This window comes from Bufo bufo, chromosome 10, assembly GCF_905171765.1.
Source record: "Bufo bufo chromosome 10, aBufBuf1.1, whole genome shotgun sequence".
NCBI classification, from domain to species: Eukaryota; Metazoa; Chordata; class Amphibia; order Anura; family Bufonidae; genus Bufo; species Bufo bufo.
Genome location: NC_053398.1, coordinates 116096911 through 116117470, shown reverse-complemented (window position 1 = coordinate 116117470; position 20560 = coordinate 116096911). Strand labels below are relative to the sequence as shown.

At 43.7% G+C, this 20560-nt stretch overlaps 1 protein-coding gene across 5 annotated transcripts; it reads right to left on the bottom strand.

The window, feature by feature from the left end:
* Positions 1-1197: 1197 nt before the first annotated feature.
* Positions 1198-19529, bottom strand: SNX20 (sorting nexin 20). Of its 5 annotated transcripts, none has more exons than XM_040409332.1 (5): positions 19405-19529; positions 7782-8072; positions 7356-7514; positions 4853-5001; positions 1198-2425 (listed from the first exon to the last, which is right to left on the bottom strand). In XM_040409332.1, exons 3-5 carry the CDS (start codon positions 7486-7488, stop codon positions 1745-1747), a joined length of 963 nt encoding a protein of 320 aa, XP_040265266.1. In that variant the 5' UTR covers positions 7489-7514; positions 7782-8072; positions 19405-19529; the 3' UTR covers positions 1198-1744. The 5 variants fall into 5 exon arrangements, with proteins under 5 accessions (XP_040265266.1, XP_040265263.1, XP_040265267.1 ...); XM_040409329.1 differs by having other exon boundaries at positions 7793-8072; XM_040409333.1 differs by having other exon boundaries at positions 7356-7494; positions 7952-8072.
* Positions 19530-20560: the final 1031 nt, after the last annotated feature.

Genomic DNA, 20560 nt, shown 5'->3' with positions numbered 1-20560 from the left:
CCTCTGCTCCATTTTCTCAGGGGCTTGCTGCAGTCTCATATCCTATACTTCTGGTAATTGTGTGTGTTCCCATGCAAATTTATTATTGCCCAGTTTGCTGTGTCCCCACTTTCTCCCCCAATTATACGGTTCATCTCTTTCTCCTACTTTGCCTTTTTATTAAGGACTATCAGGCCCCCATGTGCAGAGGCAGCAACAGCACATGCCAGTGTTAATGGTTTCCAGATGGCCAGTTTGCAGGAGAAGGACTCCGATGTCAGCGCAGGCCCACGCAGGATTTGATTCAGGAGGACTCCGGTCTAAGCGCAGGCCCACGCAGGATTTGATTATTACATTAGAGGCAATGTGCAATGCACTGCCCCCCAGGGTTGATCGTGTCTTAAGTTTATAGGAATGCCAAGTGGTGTGGTGAATCCTTAATAACCTCTATGTGTGTTATGGCGCTCCCCAGGGTTTGGCTCTGAAGCAATAAAAGGGAGAGTAATGGTGGAGGTGGAAAAATAGTCAAGTCCAGATTTTTATAAAGTTTAACAGCTTTACTTGAATCAACTTGCATCCAGACAATATTCAGGCTTTGTCTTGGTTCCAGCAGGCTTTGACATAAACTGGCAGGCAAACTTAAACTCTGCTAGTATCCGTGGAGTGGGGTGCCATGGTATGTCTAACTCTGACGCTGCCCTGGCTTAGACTCCCTAGACACTTCCTGCTGCCCGTTCCTGGGTAGGAAATGGGACTAGCCCACTTCTGCCCAAAATGGGTGAGAGTGGAATGGTAAGTTTCATTCTATCTAAAGATAACTCCGCCATATCCGCCACCTGCTGGTGAACCAGACACATTGCATGTACAAAACAGATTCATAACAACATTAGGAATGCACAATTTAGGAGGACCTGGAACAAATACATAGATGACATTATTGGTAGCAATCAGTAGCAGGGTGAAGAAATTGTAACACCACTATTGGGTGTTACAAAAGCAATGGTATTCTGCCATGACATTTATGTGTTGGGAGGAAAGTCTGTGAGCTGACTTTGGGAGTCATTGCTTAAGTAAAAGAGGACTGTGAGTGTAATAGGTAGTAAATGCCTGCTGAATCACCTATTCCTTCAATTTAACCCCTTCAGGAACACTCTGTGCACTCCCTCTGCGTTAAGCAAGAGACACAGTATTAAGTCAAGTAAGGCATTCCTCCTCCCACTTATTAAAGTGTTTTATTGTGTCCTGCTAAACCATAACTGTGTGACGGTTACAGCCATACTGTTTTGTACATTATATTGTTCAGTCCTTTAAAGAGACAGTACCCTCCATTCGATAAAGTTTTTGTAACTTTGTTAGCCTAAAAGCCATGCCACAGTGTTGCACTGCATATCTACAACTACATTGTGAGTGTAGTCTGAATGGGAGCTATCTACTTGTCTAAAGAGCAGCCATCTTGTCTGAACTCTATGCAGCAGCCACATGGCCCTAAAAAACCTCTACATATTGACTAAAATGGGATTATGTTGTGGACATGCTCTGTGACAGGTGCAGAGGTCACTGTAAGCAGGCAAGCTGTCCCCAGCTGTAATTTCCTATAATTGTAACCCTGCTTGAGATGAGAAGCTTGACGAAAATTCATCTCTTCTGACCCCAAAGTATTAGTCTATTAAGAGGCTCTGTGCCCAGTGAGAAAATTGCTTGTATTTTTATTACATTTAAATTATTTTTCTTTACATCAATTTCTTGAAATTTGATTCATGTGGGCTTAATCTTTAACATACTCTTGCACCACAAGCTCCTTTAGTGTAACCATTTCAAAGTCAAATGTTCTTCTCTCCTTCATTTCATTTATTTTCATCTTTTCCCTTAAAGTCATATAGTCTTTGCCTGTTTTATAAGCCAAGGAAACCAACGTATCTAGTAATGGCATAAAATATCTGTGTGTGGTGTGCTTCTCAAGAAGTTCAAGGGCTTGCATCCCAACCTCGTAAGCCATTTCTGATTGATTCATATCTCTATAGCATACAACTAACGCGCACAGAGATGGCACCAATAACTTAGGACAATGTTCAACCAACTTTTCTTGAAGATAGACAACTTGTTGGAAGATACCTGTAGCAGTATTGTACTGTCCTCCTCGTATACAGCTGTATCCTTCTTCCAGTTCTGGCTCAATGAAAAACTCCATATATTTCTGGGACCTTCTTACACATTTTAGAGCATATAATTCTTCAAGATAATTTTTAAGGGCCATCATCCTTTTGTTGATCATCTCTTCGGTGAGATTTCCCAGTAGGATCTTTTTAGGAAATACGATATCTTCCATTTCTTCCCTAAAGCTTTTTAGTAAATTTCTGTGAAGACGTTCAAAGTCAGAGTATCTTCTCTCGATGAAGACCTTCTTTCCATCAAAACTTCCCGTTTTAATTATTACGATCTGGTACATCTGTAAAGAGGTATTGGTTCAGTTCGGTAGAATGTAACAAGAAACTGACCGAATCTCAGAGGAACGCAGATCCAGAAAGTCAATATTACAATTATATGCAAATTGAAATTGGTCTCAACCACTAGAATACTATCCGACACATCTCTCTTTAATTGTTCCAAGACCTGAATGTTTAAGTAAGCACCAAACACAAGGTTATATCCACATGGGCGTAAAATCTGAAGCTGTGAGGAATCTATGCAAAAATTGACCTGCAGTGTGGATTCGAAGTCTGCAGCATGTCAACCTCCATTGCATATCAATGCATCAAGCAAGAGTAACAATGTCCAGTGTCTTGAGACCTTCACATCGGAGCTATGAATAAGGACAAGACTTGCGCAAGCTTTAGTTTTGACTAACCACATGCTTTGATTGGATTCTAGATCAAAAGCTCCGATGTGAAGATCTCTAGATGCTGGATATTGTTACTCTTTCTTAAATTTTTTTGTATACAAGCAAGGTACGTGCATTATCGATCTGTGGAACACACTTTGGTGAGGAGTTTACTAGTGTTGTTTGTGGTGGACAAGAAACATTGCAGATTTTGCCCTGAATTTCACTACAAATTATAGAGCATGCGTTGCAAATTACTTTGTGTATGGAAGTCCTCAAAAATGTGGATATCTTGTATGGAATTCCAGGACTGGGATATAAAAAGAGCCTTCTATTGTACCTTCCGCTTACAGTGGCTTGGTGTCACTATTCTATGTGAAAGCCCCTGTCAACACAGTCGATTGCCCTATTACAGTGGTGGCGAACCTATGGCACGAGTGCCAGAGGAGGCACTCAGAGCCCTCCCTGTGGGCACCTGCACCCTGGAAAATGTCTATGGTATACCAATATGCCTTAAACTTTTCCTGCCATTTACATACTATGAACAGCACAGGCAGTACACTGAATGTAGGCAGACTATTATAGCTAAATTATAAAGTACGTTGAGGATATACTATATTGGACTCTAGTATTCAGATTAAATATGTGGGTTTTGGGTTATAGTTTGGGCATTCAGTCTGTAAAAGGTTCGCCATCTCTGCCCTATTACATCCCATGGCAACATCAGTAGGAAGACCAAGTAGTAATTGGAAATTTCTCTGGCCATTATCTTGTAGATGAGTGAGGCTACAATGTGACTTTTTGCAGCATGACTGAGTGACTTTAAAGGGTTTGTCTCGCTAGGATATTCTGGGACCCGCACCTACAGTATATAGAGAACGGAAGGGACCAAAGTGGTGGCTGAAGGACTCTGGTCTGGCCACCACCAAGTGCTCTCTTCATAGAAGTGAATGGAAGTGCACTGCATATGACTGCCCACCGCTCCCATTCACTTCTATGCGCCCGAAGGCTATTTTCGGCAGCCCCATAGAAAAAAATGGAGGGCAGCTGCACATGCGCAGTGCGCCCTCCACCACTTTCGGGGCCCAGTTTAGGAGACAGGTGCAGGTCCCAGCTCCTGTGAGCACCGCAGCCTTGTCAGTGCTCACCAAGCCCAGCGCCATCCATTGTATAGCGGCTGTGATTCCTATCGCAGCTCAGCCCCATTTACTTCCATGGGGCTGAGCTGCACTTACGCCATGATGCACTAAGGGCACGATGAACGTGTCTTTACTGGCACCAGTAAAAAGCTGCAGAGCTACTGCAATCTCCGCTGCTTTTTCAAAGAGGTTATCGGACCCCCTCGATCAGATACTGATGACCTATCCTGACGATAGGCCTTACTTGCGATCAGGAGACTGATTTAATAGGGGCAGGGTCGGCATAATCTGACAAATGCATGCACATTAAAGGGGGATGTAACTGAAACTGCCCATAGAGTAGTGGTCATTGAAAAGAAGGAAAAGAAGCGTTATGAGCATGTGCGTCCTGTATTACAAGGCTCTACTACGGTTTAGCCACAAGGTGTAATGGTAGGCTGATAACTTTAGAATAGGGCAGGTTCGATAAATGGTGGTGTTTGGGGAAAGTGATATAACAGCAATATCTGTTGGTCGGGATACATTTATATTAACCTCCGGTGATGTGGCAAACCGAAACAGTAGATTGGTAGGGGTGACGGGTGTCTGAGCCACACCAATCTGATACTGATGACCTAGGGCCGGGATCAGCAACCTCCGGCACTCCAGCTGTTCTGGAACTACAACTCCCAGAATGCTTAATTCCCTTCTATAAAAGAACAGCTTAGCAAGTGTGCATGCTGGGAGTTGTAGTTTCACAGCAACTGGAGTGCCGAAGGTCGCTGACCCCTGACCTAGAGGATAGGTCATTAATATTTTTTGCTCACAAAACTCCTTTAACTAAGCCTTCCTATCATGTGTCCCCTGCACCGAAAACACTGGCTGTCCCTGCTTTATAGTCATACTCGTACATGATTATTTACTTAGTTTGCCTTACCACAAACTTGGAAAGGAAATCCTCTGCTATGCGGGTGGAGTGGATCTGGAAAAGGAGTTTGACTGGTTTTGATTCGTATTTCTCTTTCTTCCAGTAAACCTGAAGTTCTCTTGTAGTCATAAGGTGATGGTGACGTGCAGAAGTACCCCCTAAAAATAAAACAGTGAAAATAAGAGATATTAGATATCTACTGTCTTCAGTTGACCTGGTGGGAGGCATGGAAGTTTTGTGGACACCAGAAGTCCAGGCACTGCGTCTCCGGCGCCTCTGCCCTTGCTCTGCTAATCAGAGCAGGAAGGAAACTGTGAGGGCTGGGCTGAATGTCAATCCCTGGCAATCTTGGGGCAGGTGGTTGCTTCTTCACCTTCAAGGATAGCCCCCTACAGGTGAAGAAGGCCTACTGCTGAGAATAATCCATTTGTTAGAATCAATTCACTCATCCCTAGTAAAGACCCGTTAGTATAGCCATACCTTTCTCAGGGAAAAATGCTTCTTTCTTATTTTTAGGCGAATAATGTTTTCAGTGCACAGTGGGCATGGCTACCCTGTTTGGTGCACCTGGCATACTCTGTGCCATCACTATTGGCTCTGAAATCTCAGGGACTGTCAAGTGAATAAAAGGGGAGGCACATGTTACTGGAGGAATGACGGTGCAATAAACAACATGGCCTCTTCCATGGTGCACTAAAAACCTTACATAAAAGTACAAAGAAGCATTTTTAAGGATTAGTGGACCGGATTTTCACAAAAAGGTATGGTTATGTTTTGGGGGCACCACAGGAATCCTAGAACAGTGAAGGACTAATGTTAGGATCCCTGGTGGTCTAGGGCAGGGAAGATGTCAGTGTACCTTGTGGTCCTGGGAAGTGAAGAGGGTTAATCTTAGTATCACTGGTGGTTTAGGGCAAGGATAGGTTAATTGTCAGCATACCTAGTGAGCAATGGCGAGTGAGGGGGTTAATTCCAATATCCTTGGTGACCTCAGGCAGTGAGGGGGCTAATATATGGATCCCTGGTGGAAGCCAATACATGGGTTATTGTTTCATACTAGGCGTCCATACTGCCCTGGCTATAACTTTCTGTGCCATTGAATACAATAGCAAAGATAATAGTAGAGATTATACAGGTACAAAGTCTGGGCAAAGCAAACTGGCCGGACTGGGTTCACATTTCTGGAACTCCTATATCAATATTTGTTGAATAACTATATAGGCCCTTTTATATGGTCAAGGAGTGAGGCAATTATTGGGAATGAGTATTCATGTGCAGACTTGACTTGTGTAAATGCGACACCCATCACCTGATTCTCTTTCCTTCTCCTGACTTTCAAACAAGCAAACGATAAAAGCAAAGTTGAGTATGGTAAGAAAAAAGGAGGAGAAAGAAACATTTGAGGATAAAGTATGGGAGAAGAGAGGGTCAGAGCTCTTTTAGTCCCCATGGCCAGATATTCTTTATAAAGATAACACATTGGATAAATATCTACAATCCAACATGGCAGTAAAAAATGTCAACCCAACGTCAAGGTTTAGAATAAAGGCAATATGAATAAATCCCTGGGCGTGGGGCACCCACCAGAAGAAAAGGATTTCTCAATGGTGCGGTTAATAAAACCAATCTTGCACTTGAAACTGTCATGGTAAAATAGGCGAACTGAAAATGGATACAATTGGGCTGATACACATAAAAAAAAACTGAGTACTGTAGCTTTAAATACTGATGCGAATGGCTGCAGCCCAGTGACACAGACTAGTACACTACACCGAGTCTGACCCTGTCCCACCCCTAGCTAAAAACTTTCTCTGTTGATTAATTAAATCTAACTAGCTATATCTTCCCTAAAACTGTCCCTATCTGACCCTAAATTGGCTGTATTGCATGTCTAACTATGTCAATGTACAAGCTCAGAATACACATGGCTTCCCTGGTTGGAATTTTATATAGTGCCTATGATATATGTCAATATCATCCCTAAGACATTATGGGCAAGTCCACATCGGCTAGGGCACCACCCAAGGTTATGTGATCCTCTTTCTTCCTTTTCCCAGCCCTGCTTTTCTGTCTTCTGATCCGTAAAATGCCATATGTCATTTTCAGCGGTTTGTCCGAATCGAATTGGAAAAGATTAGAATTTGCTGGAACCTTGAAGTTTTTGGAAATTCGAGATGAATCAGGTTCACTTATATCTGCGTAAGTGCTAAATGAGTAAATGTATGGTATATGCACTGTATATACGTAGGTTTTTACATAGTGAGTCTACAGTATATACTTACGAAATACAGGTGTGGGCTGCTGCCATTTGTCAGCCAGGAAGCCAAAACCAGGAGTGAATAAAAAATAAATGAATTAATGGTCGTATCTGCCCTTTATGCTTTCTCTCCTTTTATGATCCACTCCTGATTTTGGCTTCCAAAACTGCATCAGAAGATCCGACCGTGTGGTCGTACCCTTAGATGAAAGTCATGAACTGAATATAGAATATACTGAAAGCTAATTTGCTCACCTGAAGGGTTGTCATTTAGTGGATTCTTCTCGTCTGTTTCATTCGTTTTATTCTGGGAATGTTCTGTTTCTTCTGGTAAGGTTGGCAAATCACTTATTAGTTCACCCTCTTCTTGGGAGCCTTCAGCATTCATATTGTCCTTGTACGAAACACATGTATCTGTTTAAATTCTTTCTTTATTCAAATTTTGCAAGTTCAAAAAGCAATTCTTTTTTACAATGAAATGATAATGCAAATCAATATCACATACATAAATAAGATTGATATACATAACATTAAATGTCATGTATTACAATGAGATTATACAATAATCAAGTGGTAATGTAAAAAATCTAACTCTCAAAAGCTGGTGAACCTATAACAGTTGTCGCTGGGACGACAGGCCATCAAATAGCAAATTAGGACCGAAGTCTTTATTGATAACACAATATTTGTATCTGAGTGGCTTCCACTTTGTGGAGTTTCAGCCCCATCTATCACACTCGATTTCTCCTCAGAATGTTCTGCTTCTTCTGGTAAGGTTGGTGAATCAGGTATTTCACAGTTTTGCAAGGAGCATTCATTCATGCTGTATTTTCCTTATCTAAGAGACTTACAAATGTGTGCCTTTCACTTCCAGAACTTCATTTGTTCCTTCCTTTTGATGATCAGAACTTTCTGCTTCTTCTGTCAAGGTTGGCAAACTGAGTATTAGGTAGACACCTTATCTGGAGTATCCTGAATTTAAGACAAAATGGTTTCAGATATGTCATGAACGATGCTAAATTATCTTTACGCATCAGTCCTAACTAGAACAGGACCTGAAAGCAGAAGCTGAGGTTGCAATGTTGATAATGTTGACTGATCTGAGGTAAGAGAATGATCCTAGTTATTATAAAATCTGCCATTTAAAGGGGTTGTCCCACCAAAAATATTCTAGTTTCAAACCAGCACCTGGATCTGAATACTTTTGTAATTGCATGTATTAAAAAATTTAGCATAGCCACTGAGTTATTCAATAAAATGTATCTGTATAGCGCCACCTGCTGTTTGTTTATTTTCTTATTTCTTTGTCCGGCTCACTGAGATGGCCGCACATGCTCAGTTTCATCCTTCCACTGCCTCCTGAGCCGTGATAGGATGAGCTGAGACACGCCCCCAGAGCTACAGCAGAAAAGACACTCCCCTTGAGCTGCCAGCTTGATATAAATCTAGCAGAGCAATGAATGTGGAGATCTCTGGATCCATATGAGGTACAGGGCTGGTTCTAGCTTTGTTAGAAAGAGATTGTCAAGTACTATATGATGTCTGATTTCCACTTTTTACATTAGTCATGGGATAACCCCTTTAAGCAAGTTCTGAACATAGATATGTTTTGACCTGTGGAAAAATAGGATTAGTACACAAGGGACCACAACAAGCCCACCAGATGGTGGTAAATTCAGGTTTGTCATTCAATTTTATTGCATATAGGACAAACAGGTATACAACGTTTATTGTCTGTGATGTAAATCTGACGAGTAACCTTTATGACTAGTTTTTCAGCTTCTGTTGTTTCCTCCTGACTTTTATTTGTTTTCCAGTTCATGGTATTGAAACTTAAGACATAGTTTACACTGAGCTTTGTATGTACTGGGAAAAAAAATACTGATGCAGAATCCACTCCAGGATTGGTTTCTGGATGCGTTTTTTTTTTTTTTCCAACGTAAATGGCAGGGAAGGGGTTAAAAAAATGAAGCAAGTTATACTTACTATCTCAAAACCCCTCTTCTCCAGTGCCAGTGCTCAGGTCCTCCCAGTCGCTGCAGCCATGTCATTATCTTCCTGGCTGCAGTAATGACATGACCGGATACTGCACGTGACTGCTGCAGACAATCACTGGCAAATGCAGTACATGGCCCGGATATGGGTGTATCACTGCTGCAGCCATTTAAACTGTATGGGACCTAAAATGCAGCACTATTATTGTCTGGGACCTAAAGTGGGCACTAGTTATATGTGAGATCTAAAGGGGACAGTATACTTGTGTGGAGCACTGCTATGTGCTGGGCCACCATTACAGTTTGAACCTCTATCCATCTGGCACTATTGTTTTCAGGGGCTATGGAAGAAGGCTGGAAGAAGTCATCATGGTGGTTTGAGCTGTATAGAGAGGAAGAGGGAAAGCTAAAGACTTCAATCAGACAAGAAAAGTGAGAGCTAACACTTCGACGAGGTGACATCACATTTGAGCTCAAATCTTTACCGTTAAGGGGAAAGTGTCATCAGAAAATGACCTACTGGTTTTAAACCACGGGAGACATTTATTAGGACAGGCCATTTATACGCCAGTCTTAATCCCTGTGTGCTGCCAGTGGATGCACCAAAGTGTCTCTACATAAGTTTGGCGCTTGCAGCCGCCGGCAGTGCGACATGCTTTTATCTATGCCAGCTACCTTGGTGTACCTTAAGATCATTTTCCACACCAAAAACTGGCGTGGAAAATGATGAATGAGACGGGCCTGCCAGCCTACCCTCTTCTCCGCCCACGCCATGCTCCCTTTTTTCACCACTGTCACAGATTTTGTGCATGGAGAGGGTGCCTCATCAAGCTCCGAGTGTGGAGGAAAGTCCCTCAGATGAGGAAGAGGAGGAATGGTGGGTTGTCCCTGCCCAGGTGTCCACAGAGGTTCCAGCTGTGACAGGTTTGCCACCCAGGTGCAATGCTGAACAGTCAACAGCTCCTCTCTTGTCAAATATGCCTGATGTCCCCAGTACTTCTGAAACCTTCAATCTGAGAAGGTCAGCAAGGCCCAATGCTGGTGTGCCTCCACAGCGCTATGCTCAGGAAGAGTTTGTATGGGGAGAGTTGCCGAGGACCACAACTTCGAGTGGGGTGGCATGTGAGATTGTGCATAAACTCTGCCTGTAAATGTTTAGATTTAAATTGTATTGGAGCTGTCATTTGGCATTCCGGGCACTAGAGGCCACTGTTTTGCAGCACAGTCAGCACACTCTGGGATCTGCATATGCAAAGCAAATGATGACTCATGCTAGCTGCTTCTAAAAACCAGGAAGTGCTGATCTGACATGGTGGAAGCAATGTTCTTTGAGAGACTAAATCCGATTCCATCCTGGCTTGCGGATGTCCGGGAGTGAATGGACACGCAGAGGAAGGAGATTAGCTGTTGTCCCCTTACTGGATCCGGCTCTTTGAAAGAGAGATTGCTCAAGGAAGACAGTGTACAGCGTGTGGGCAGAAGTCTTATTATCAAGGAAGGCCGCACGGTTGCTGAGAGGTTGGTGGCCATCCCGGGTAAGCGGCATCCTCGGGCCCAGAACGGACGCAGGTCAGTACATCTGGTTACTGATTGTATTCTACTGTGTGGCGCCTGAAGTAACAGAGACTAGCCTAGGCCTTATAGTAGTTAGATAGATAGGGTTATATGTTTTGCTAGGCCTTACTGTACTGGACTGCGGCGCAGTATTTGACTTGCAGGCTCTGCTGCGTCCGCCACCGGCTAGGTGTGTCCTCTTTAGTGGCACGGCACTACTTGCAGGCTCTGCTGTGTGCGCCATCGGGCTAGGCCTGTCCCTCGGACAGGGACAGTGACTGTGGGCCTGGGGTATAACTTAGTCTGTGTATATTTATATTGTTGTGTTTTCACTATTGTTAAAGTAAAGTTTCTGTTCTTGCATATAAAGCTGGTGTCAGTGTCGCTTTTCTTGTCTGTGACTTCGCTGTATCCTGGGGAGCCCACCGCGGTACATGGCTTACACCTCCAGCCCTACTGTTAAAGGGGTTGCACTCTTTTTACTACTGATGACCTATCCTCAAGATAGGTCAACAATATCAGACCATCTGGGGTCTCCTGGGTCCCCCGCCGATCAGCTTTTTTAAAAGAGGGCATCGCTCATATGAGAGCTGCTTTACCTGCTCGCCCCTGCAATTACAGTGATGAGCAGGTAAACAGAGCAGAGGAGGCAACACTCATACGGAAAAAAAAGTGGACAACCTCTTTGAAGACATACTTGGAAAACATTAAATACAGCGCTACAGAACATACAGGGTCATACAGCGCCACATATGTACCTCTTACATCCAGTGATGTCTCCTCTGATGTAGATATTCTCTTTCCTCATCTTCTCCTTTCAGACAAGCCCACCATGATGATTTCTTTTAGCCGCGTCCTGTCTCTGCAGAGGTTACCAAACAAACATCTTACTTTCCTACTTTTCCATCATCCTCACCGTTTTAACACCCCATCCTGACCCCCCCAATACGATACTGCAGAAACAGTACCCCTGAAAATACTGGTACCACACAGATAGTGTGCAAGTACAAAAAAATACCCCCTTACCTTTCAGATCAGACCCCCATATCAAACCCCAGATGAGACCCCCCCACATCTCAGACCAGACCCCCTTTAGACCTCTGTCAGACCCCATATCAGACCTCAATTAGACCTCCATGTCAGACCCTTCCCCAATATCAGACCTCAGAATAAGACCCCCATTAGACCTCCAGATCTCCCTATAAGACCCCTATTAGACCTCCAGACCCCCATTAGACCTCCAGACACTCAATCAGACCCCTTTAGACCTCTAGACACCCAATTGGACCCCCATTAGACCTCCAGACCCCCAATCAGAACCCCATTAGACCTCCAGACCGCCATTCGAGCTCTCTAGACCCCCAGTCAGACCCTTTAGACCCTCAATCAGACCCTTCAGGTCCCAAATCAGACCCTTCAAACCCCCAATTAGACCCTTCAAACCCCCAATTAGACTCTTCAGGCCCCCAATCAGACACTTCAGGCCCCCAATCAGACCCTTCAGGCCCCCAATCAGACCCTTGAGACCACAAGTCAGACCTCACATCAGACTATAAAATAAATAAACAAACTTACCTCTCCTGCTCTGCCGCTCCTCTCCTAGTCAGGCTGTCTTCCCGGCTCATATCTCTTCTGAGGGCCCGCGCTGCTGTCACCTGACCTCCTGCAGCGCTAGGTCAGAGTGCGCCATGTACGTCCAGATGCTGCAGGTAGCCAGGACACAGCAGCGTGGGCCCTGGGAAGAGTGAGCAGGAGGAGGGGCAAGTACTGTACAGCGTTCACGGCGCTTTTCTCCCCTCCTCCTGCAGACAAGTGAGTGCTTCTGTAACACCCCAGAGTTGTGTTACTAAACTCTTTTACCCCGCTACAATCTCCTTGTCATCTGATGTAATTTTACATTATATCCTCACAACTGTGCATTATAAACCGTCAAGTGTATATTGCTGTTTGTTTAGTCGTAATGATATGGACCAATATTTACAACAATTGGATCTTCCCCAGCTAGTCATACAGGACAGAGAGATGCTGGATCGCCCTATTCTTTTGGAGGAATTGCAATCGATACTCCCATCCCTAAAGTATAATTCATCCCCTGGTCTAGATGGCTTGCCGTTTGAATTGTATAGGTACCATGCTAAATCGCTCCTTCCGATTCTTCTGCGGGTTTTGAATGAATCCTGCTCATTTGGCTCTTTACCTCCATCATTTAGAGAGGCAGTGATCATCCTGGTGCTAAAAAAGGATAAAGACACAAGCGATATGGGGTCATATAGACCGATATCGCTTCTAAATACGGACTACAAGATATTTGCTAAAATTCTGGCTAATCGCTTGAAGAGGGTTATAGCCTCTCTGGTACACCCCGACCAGACGGGTTTTATTCTGGGCCGGCAAATACAGATGAGTCTTTATAGGGTGTATCTGAATCTCTCTGTTGGGGGTAGTATAGACCACTCCGTCCTGTCTTTAGATGCCGCAAAGGCGTTTGACAGGATGGAGTGGCCTTTTTTGTGGCCTGCTATGTCTCAATTTGGTCTGGGGAATATGTTTATGGAAATGACTCAAATGCTATATGAACAGCCGGTGGCACGTATCAATATTAATGGTATTAGTTCTTCTTACGTTATGATGCGGCGAGGGATGAGACAGGGATGCCCCCTAAGCTAACACGTGCTAATTAATTATAAAATATAGCATTTATTACTTGTCCTTAAAATAAATCAATTAGAACACTACTATTAAAATTATCAGCGATATCTGCCTGCCTAATGTTTACAGTAGCAACATAGTGTCTGATTGATGAGTACGTCCTCTGGATGGCGCTGTATACATGTGGCTATGTCTCTCATTGCTCTCTTTATTACAGCATCTTTCTGCTTACTTGATGCACGCTGTTATTTCCACAGCCTGCTACTTGCTAGCATAACTGCCTTCCTAGTCTGTACTCCTATCGATATATCTCCCAGACGTTATTGCATTTTAGGCATGGTCCACTGCCCAAACCCCTGAAGACGCCTGGTAGGCGAAACATGTCGGGGGGCAGCGAGTGATAGTAGTGTTTTAGCCAGTCTATGCCTGGCCTGCAATAACGTCTGGGAGATATATCGATAGGAGTATAGACTAGGAAGGCAGTTATGCTAGCAAGTAGCAGGCTGTGGAAATAACAGCGTGCATCAAGTAAGCAGAAAGATGCTGTAATAAAGAGAGCAATGAGATACAGCGCCATCCAGAGGACGTACTCACCAATCAGACACTATGTTGCTACTATAAACATTAGGCAGGCAGATATCGCTGATAATTTTAATAGTAGTGTTCTAATTGATTTATTTTAAGGACAAGTAATAAATGCTATATTTTATAATTAATTAGCACGTGTTAGCTTAGGGACCTTGATGGTCTTAGTGGCCAAATGTAAATTAAATAATATAAAGTCCCAACATATGTTAGGGAGATAAATGTAAATCCATCCAGGGATGCCCCCTATCTCCCCTTCTTTTTGCCCTATTTATTGAACCGTTGGCCTGTAAGATCCGCTTAGGGTGGCGGGAGTGAGCGATAAAATAAGCCTATATGCCGATGATGTGATTCTGTTCCTGGATCAGGGATGGAAAATCCTTCCCTATGTGATAGAAGCAATAGAGGATTTTGGTAAATTATCAGGCTATTTGATCAACTGGACTAAGTCATCGCTCCTCCCGCTGAACCGTAAGGCCGTAGATGAGGGGAGTGGAGTTCGTGTTCTTGCCCCTAATGACACCTTGGATTATTTGGGGGTTAAGATTGGGGTTCCCATAAATAGGTTTTATGAGCTTAATTTGGCCCCTGGTTTTGAATAAAGTTCTGCGCTTGGCAGAAATTGACATCGGCACAGACAGACCGAATAGCATTGGTTAAAATGATTATCTTGCCTATTGTGATGTACCCGATGTGTGCTTCCCCTGTTTGGATCGATGACATATTTTTCCATAGATTGGAGACTCTTATTAATGATCTAATTTGGGGAAGGAAGAGGGTGCGTATAAAGCAGAGATATTTATGGCTGTCGGAGTCAGAGGGCGGGTTATCATTTCCTTTTTTCAAGGATATTATTTATGTGCACAGATTTAGCGTTGTAACTTTAAAGAGAGTTTACTTGCACGATATTTGATAAAGGTTATGGATAAACCAATAGATAATATCTTCACATGTTTGGAGTCTGGGTATATGGGATTGAAGAAGTCTTTGCTGATCCCTTGGTCCCTACAGAGGGTTTGGAATAAGCTTAAGGAGATTCTTAAAGTTTCTTGTCCTTTTGCCTTCACCCCTCTGTGGGAGAACAGGGGTCTGGTGGAATTGTTCAAAATTACAGACTTTGTTTACTGGTTATGTAAGGGTGTTAGTAATGTGTGTCACCTTTTTTATGCGGGACATTTTAAATCCTTTTGGGAATTTAATTTCACCGATAGTTTACCATTAGATTTGTTTATGTATTCACGCTTAAAACATACATATGAGGCCTCTAGGAATAAAGGCTACATTTTTCCACGAGAGAATCTATTTTTTGATTATTGTTATGCCCAGAAAGATGAGACGGTTAAGATATCTAGATTATACGGTAAACTCCGAATGGCATTGGCAACTGTAACACTTTTTAAAAGCCCAAGTAACTGGGAGCAAGAGTTTAATTGCTCTCCACTACAGTGGACCAGTATTTACAGGAATGTGAGAAAGGCTAAAGTTTCCAATGCTCATAGATTAATTCAATTTAAGATCCTGCACCGACTGTATTATACGCCAAAAATGCAAGTGAAATTCCCCCAAAATAAAGGCCGGGACTGCTGCTGCCCTAAATGTGGATATGTGAATGCGGATTTTGGCCATTTACTTTGGAATTGTAGTAAACTAAAAAATTACTGGGAGCAGGTCTTTATAACCCTACAAAAGGAGTCTTCTACGATATACAACCCTGGGATGTTGACAGTGATATTGGGATACTATGCTCCAGAAATGGAAATCCCGGTCCTATAAACTTCCTTTATAGGGTAGTTGATTGTTGTTGACAATGGCTATCCTGTGTAGACTGTCTTGTTTACTATAATGCACTGTTTATTTATATTGTGGTTTTAAAAAAAAAAGAAGAAGAAATATTTAATAAAAAAAAAGTGTATATTGCTGTAATTTCCATGTTGTTAGTTTAGTACATCTAGGCTGGAATAGTTAATTCCAGCTTAGCTCCCCCTCTGTGAGCAGAGTGGGCTGTGCCCATATCCTGCAGCATGGGGAGAGAAGGAAGTTAGAGTGAGTGTAGCCCACCCCCTGCTAGAGGTAGGGTGTGTGTGTTAGGAGCTCCCAGATATAGGGAACCAAACCAGGATCTTGTCTCGGCTGAGACATTGATCATCATCCCCAGCCTGAGCCCTGCAGCCTCGGCTGGATGAAGCAAGCAGATAAACTCCAGAATTCCAGAAAGAAACCATACCCTGAGAAGATAACTGTGAGTAAGGTCCAGAGACCCAGGAGAAGCCATATTCCTCCTCAGCTAGTCAGTCCCCATACAGCAGAAGATAGAAAATGCAGAAGCCAAATTCCTGCCACAGTTTAGCGCTACAAAGCAGACGTCCTTTCCTACAAGCTCCAGGTACATGAGAGAGCAGAAGATAAATTCCTGCCAACCATTGCCAATACCTGCTGGGACCTAAGACAAAATCTGTATCTTGCTCGGATGAAAGTTTCAATCAGTAAAGACAAGTTTGAACTTCACCCAAGGTCTGGATCTCAATTTCTGCTGCAAATTCCTCTATTACTCCTACTAGCACCATACTAATTTTATTGCAGTGAGCCAGGATCCAGGAGTCCAGCAGTACCCAGGTAGGAGACACCGTTGACACCATTACTACTAGCATACAGAGACATTACACCACTCTGGCATTCCTAACCTGGGGCGTGAGTTATAACACCTTGGAGGGCCCTGTGACAGTACCCTGCGCACGCTGCAATTGGCGTCAAACACAAAACTATAGACTATCACCTACACCTGACCCAGCCATTGCATAATTTGGCGTCAGAGTGCATACCCCGGTCCAGCTCACTGCACTTCCATAATGGAAGCACTCACTAGTATTCCTCTTATAAGATGCATTGCATCTTATTAAGGGAAATATACAGCACCACTGGCAAGGTGCTGTAGTTACGCCTTTGGGCTCATGCACACGAACGTTTGCCGGACGGGTCCACATTATATGAGCCCTCATCATGGATGCAGACCCATTTACTTGAATGGGTCCGTAGTCAGGAAGGTCTGGTGTGGAACGGAGGCATGGAACCCCACGGAAGCACTACGGAGTGCTTCCATGTGGCTTCTCTCTGTGCCTCTGCAGGGCAAAAAATAGAATTCAAGTTGAATAGGTCTGGATCTGTCAGCGGCAGCCACACAGATGGTGCCCAATGCACGGAACGGCCGCCACACATTCGTGTGCATGAGCCCTAAAAGACGTATAACTGATCAGCAACTTTGCACCATGTTTGCAGTTTACAGGGTGTCATAAATGAATTGCAGTCCTAACACTACTATCTGCGGCCTTTAGTAAAACAAAGTAAAATTGTGCACGCATCAAATTAATTTTGCCAGTTCACTAATTGTTTCCTAATTTGACAGCCATTAAGTTGCTTTAAAGTGTAACTGTCATTCTTTTTTTTATTTGTGTAATATGTAGAGACAGTAATGTTGACCATTTTTGTAATATACTTTAATTACTGAAATTGTACATTTCTTCTAGAAAAATGGCTCTAAAGTGGCCCATTTTGTGCCTTAGCAACATCCCTCTGTCTTCTGTTTACATAACACAGTCAGTATTGAGCAAGTCTCCACAGTTATGTAAACAGAACACAGAGGAGCATTTGTTAGGCTACTTTTAAACTAGCGTTTTAGTTTTCCGGTATTGAGATCCGTCATAGGGGCTCAATATCGGAGAAAAACGCTTCCGCTTTGTCCCCATTAAAGGGGTTCTGCACTTTCATTTAACTGATGATCTATCCTCTGGAATGGAGCTTAGCCCCGTCCACGCTAGTTGATACTAGTCGTGACGTCGGTGGGCCGGCTGTAAACAGTGAGAAGGCCGCGGCGCTGCTGGAGCGCCGCTGCCTTATCAAACAGCTGATCGGCGGGGGTCCCGGGTGTCAGACCCCCGCCGATCAGATGCTGATGATCTATCCAGAGGATAGATCATCAGTTAAATGAAAGTGCAGAACCCCTTTAATTGTCAATGGGGACAAAACTAAACTGAACAGAATGGACTGCTCCAAAATGCATTCCGTTCCGTTCTCATACCAGAGAGCAAACCGCAGAATGTTGTAGTTTGCTTTCCGTCCAGTCAATGGGGACAGATCCATTTTCTCTGACACAATCTGCCACAATTAAAAACGGATCCGTCCCCCATTGACCGTCCTCATATATGTGCATAAGACTGTAAACTAATAAGTGAATTGTTGAGAGCCAGTTTTATTTATAGTTTACTTTCACACTAGCGTTAATATTTTCCGGTATTGAGTTCTGTCATAAGGGCTCAATACCGGAAAAAAAAACGCTTCAGTTTTGTCCCCTTCATTGTCAATGGGGGAAAAAACTGAACAGAAAGGAATGCTCCAAAATGCATTCCGTTCCATTTAGTTGCGTTCTCAGACCAGAGAGCAAACCGGTTTTCTTTCCGTCCTGGGTTGCGGAGCAGGACGGATCCGGCATGATCCCCAATGCAAGTCAATGGGGACAAATCCGTTTTCTCTGACATAATCTGACACAATAGAAAACGGATCCGTCCCCCATTGACTTTTAATCCGTCCTTGCTATGTTAAAGATAATACAACCGAATCCGTTCATAACGGATGCAGACGGTTGTATTATCAGTAACAGAAGCGTTTTTGCTGAACCCTGCCGGATCCAGCAAAACGCTAGTGTGAAAGTAGTCTTAGGCTCAAAATGGGCCATTTTAGAGCTATCTTTCTAATAGAAATGTACGATTTCAGCAATTAAAGTATATTACAAAAATGGTCAGTATCACTGCCCCTACACATAAAAATAAAAAAAAGAATGACAGTTACATTTTAAAGGAGTTGTCTGGGTTCAGAGCTGATCCCGGACATACCCTTATTTTCACCCCGGCAGCCCCCCTGAGCCTAGCATCGGAGCATCTCATGCTCCGATGCGCTTCCGTGCCCTGCGCTAAATCGCGCGGGGCACGGGCTCTTTTGTTTTCAATAAGACACTGCCGGGCGGTAACTTCCGCCCGGCAGTGTGTTCGGTGACGTCACCGGCTCTGAGGGGTGGGCTTTAGCCGTTTTACTGGCTAGGGCAGAGCTAAATCCTGCCCATCAGTGGCGGTGACGTCACCGGGGTTCCTGTCAGCCCCATGGAGAGCCCCGGTACGTCACCGGAACTCCTAAAGATGCCTTCGCCCTGCGCAATTTAGCGCAGGGCAAAGGAGAGCATCGGAGCATGAACTGCTCCGATGCTCATGTCAGGGGGGCTGCCGGGGTGAAAATGGAGGTATGTCCGGGTTCAGCTCTGAACCCGGACAACCCCTTTAAGCAAACTGATTTTCCAGTTTGAGATTCACTTTAGGAAAATTCTGAGAAAACACTTTATCTCTAGGAACTGATGAATCACTTGACTCTGCTACCGACCCTATACTAGTAGTAACATGCTACCTAAAACTATGATTTAGGGGGTTAATAGCGACACCTACCACACAACATCAGGGAAGATGACATGATGCGGCACCTACCTTTTGCAAGGGAAAGTCACATTGATATTCATAAGTCGTTACCAGATCTCGGAGGTGACATGGTTGGGTGTGCTGCCTCTCGGAGCAGCTGGAATGGTCTGTAAGCTGCAGACTTGAAACCTTGCAAAAGGAGGAAGTGGTGGCGCTTGTTCCCTTTTATTTTGACATGGGTGTTTACCAAGCGCTTAATTTTTTTTTACAGCCGTAACAAAATGTTCTGCCAGTGCCAGCTGTCCTAGAGAAGATATCCATTGTGTAAATCATTTACAGAGAGGCAGCACAACAACCAGAAGATGCCTGATCTACCCCCTTTAAATGGTGAAACACACACACCGACTGTATAATAATACATACTGAATGTGCCTATCAGCATTATGTGGCAGTTCCCTGCATGGAGGGAGTGCATCTGTGCAAGCTAAAAGTGTGCCATACCCCCATGATTATAATACATCCTAGCGAAATGTCCTAATATTCGAAAAATAACTTTTTAGTTCATTCAAAATTGGATATGTCCTTCTCCGTCAGGGAGGTTACGCAGTTATTGTCTATGACACCCAACATTTTCTAGATGTTGAGACTACAGGAAAACCTATACAAAGTTCTCACCTGCTGGTATTACACTTTGCAGAGATTACATGTTCTTCTTGCAGAAAGGAACCCAATCTGGTGGAGATGTCATTCTTCTACAGCTACTTTTATGCACATCTGGTGGCAATGTTCCCTTACGAATTTGTGGTGTGATCTCCTACTGTAGGTCTGTAGCGTTTCAATGATCCCACGGCTCTGTCTCTTGGGTTTGACCGGTCAAGTGAAATGTAACTGACCAAAACAGGCTCGGATTATACGTTTACTGGCGGCAGCTCGGATCCTGGACGCTTCTCGTTGGAAGTCTGATAAAGCATCCCCCATTTCTCAATGCTTGGTGAAATGTGATGGTACAGTATATATCACATGGAGTTGGGAGACTAGGAAGTCTTCCTGGTTCTCTGAGGTTTGGGAACCTTGGAAATGATATAGGAAATTCTCCCACAACTGACCCCCTGTATTCTGGACCATGACTGGTTGTGGAGGAGCTTCTGGACCCAAGAAGGGATTTTCTCCCTCCCATTCTCCTATCCTCACTTTCCCTTTATGTTTCAGTAAGTTCGTACGTTTT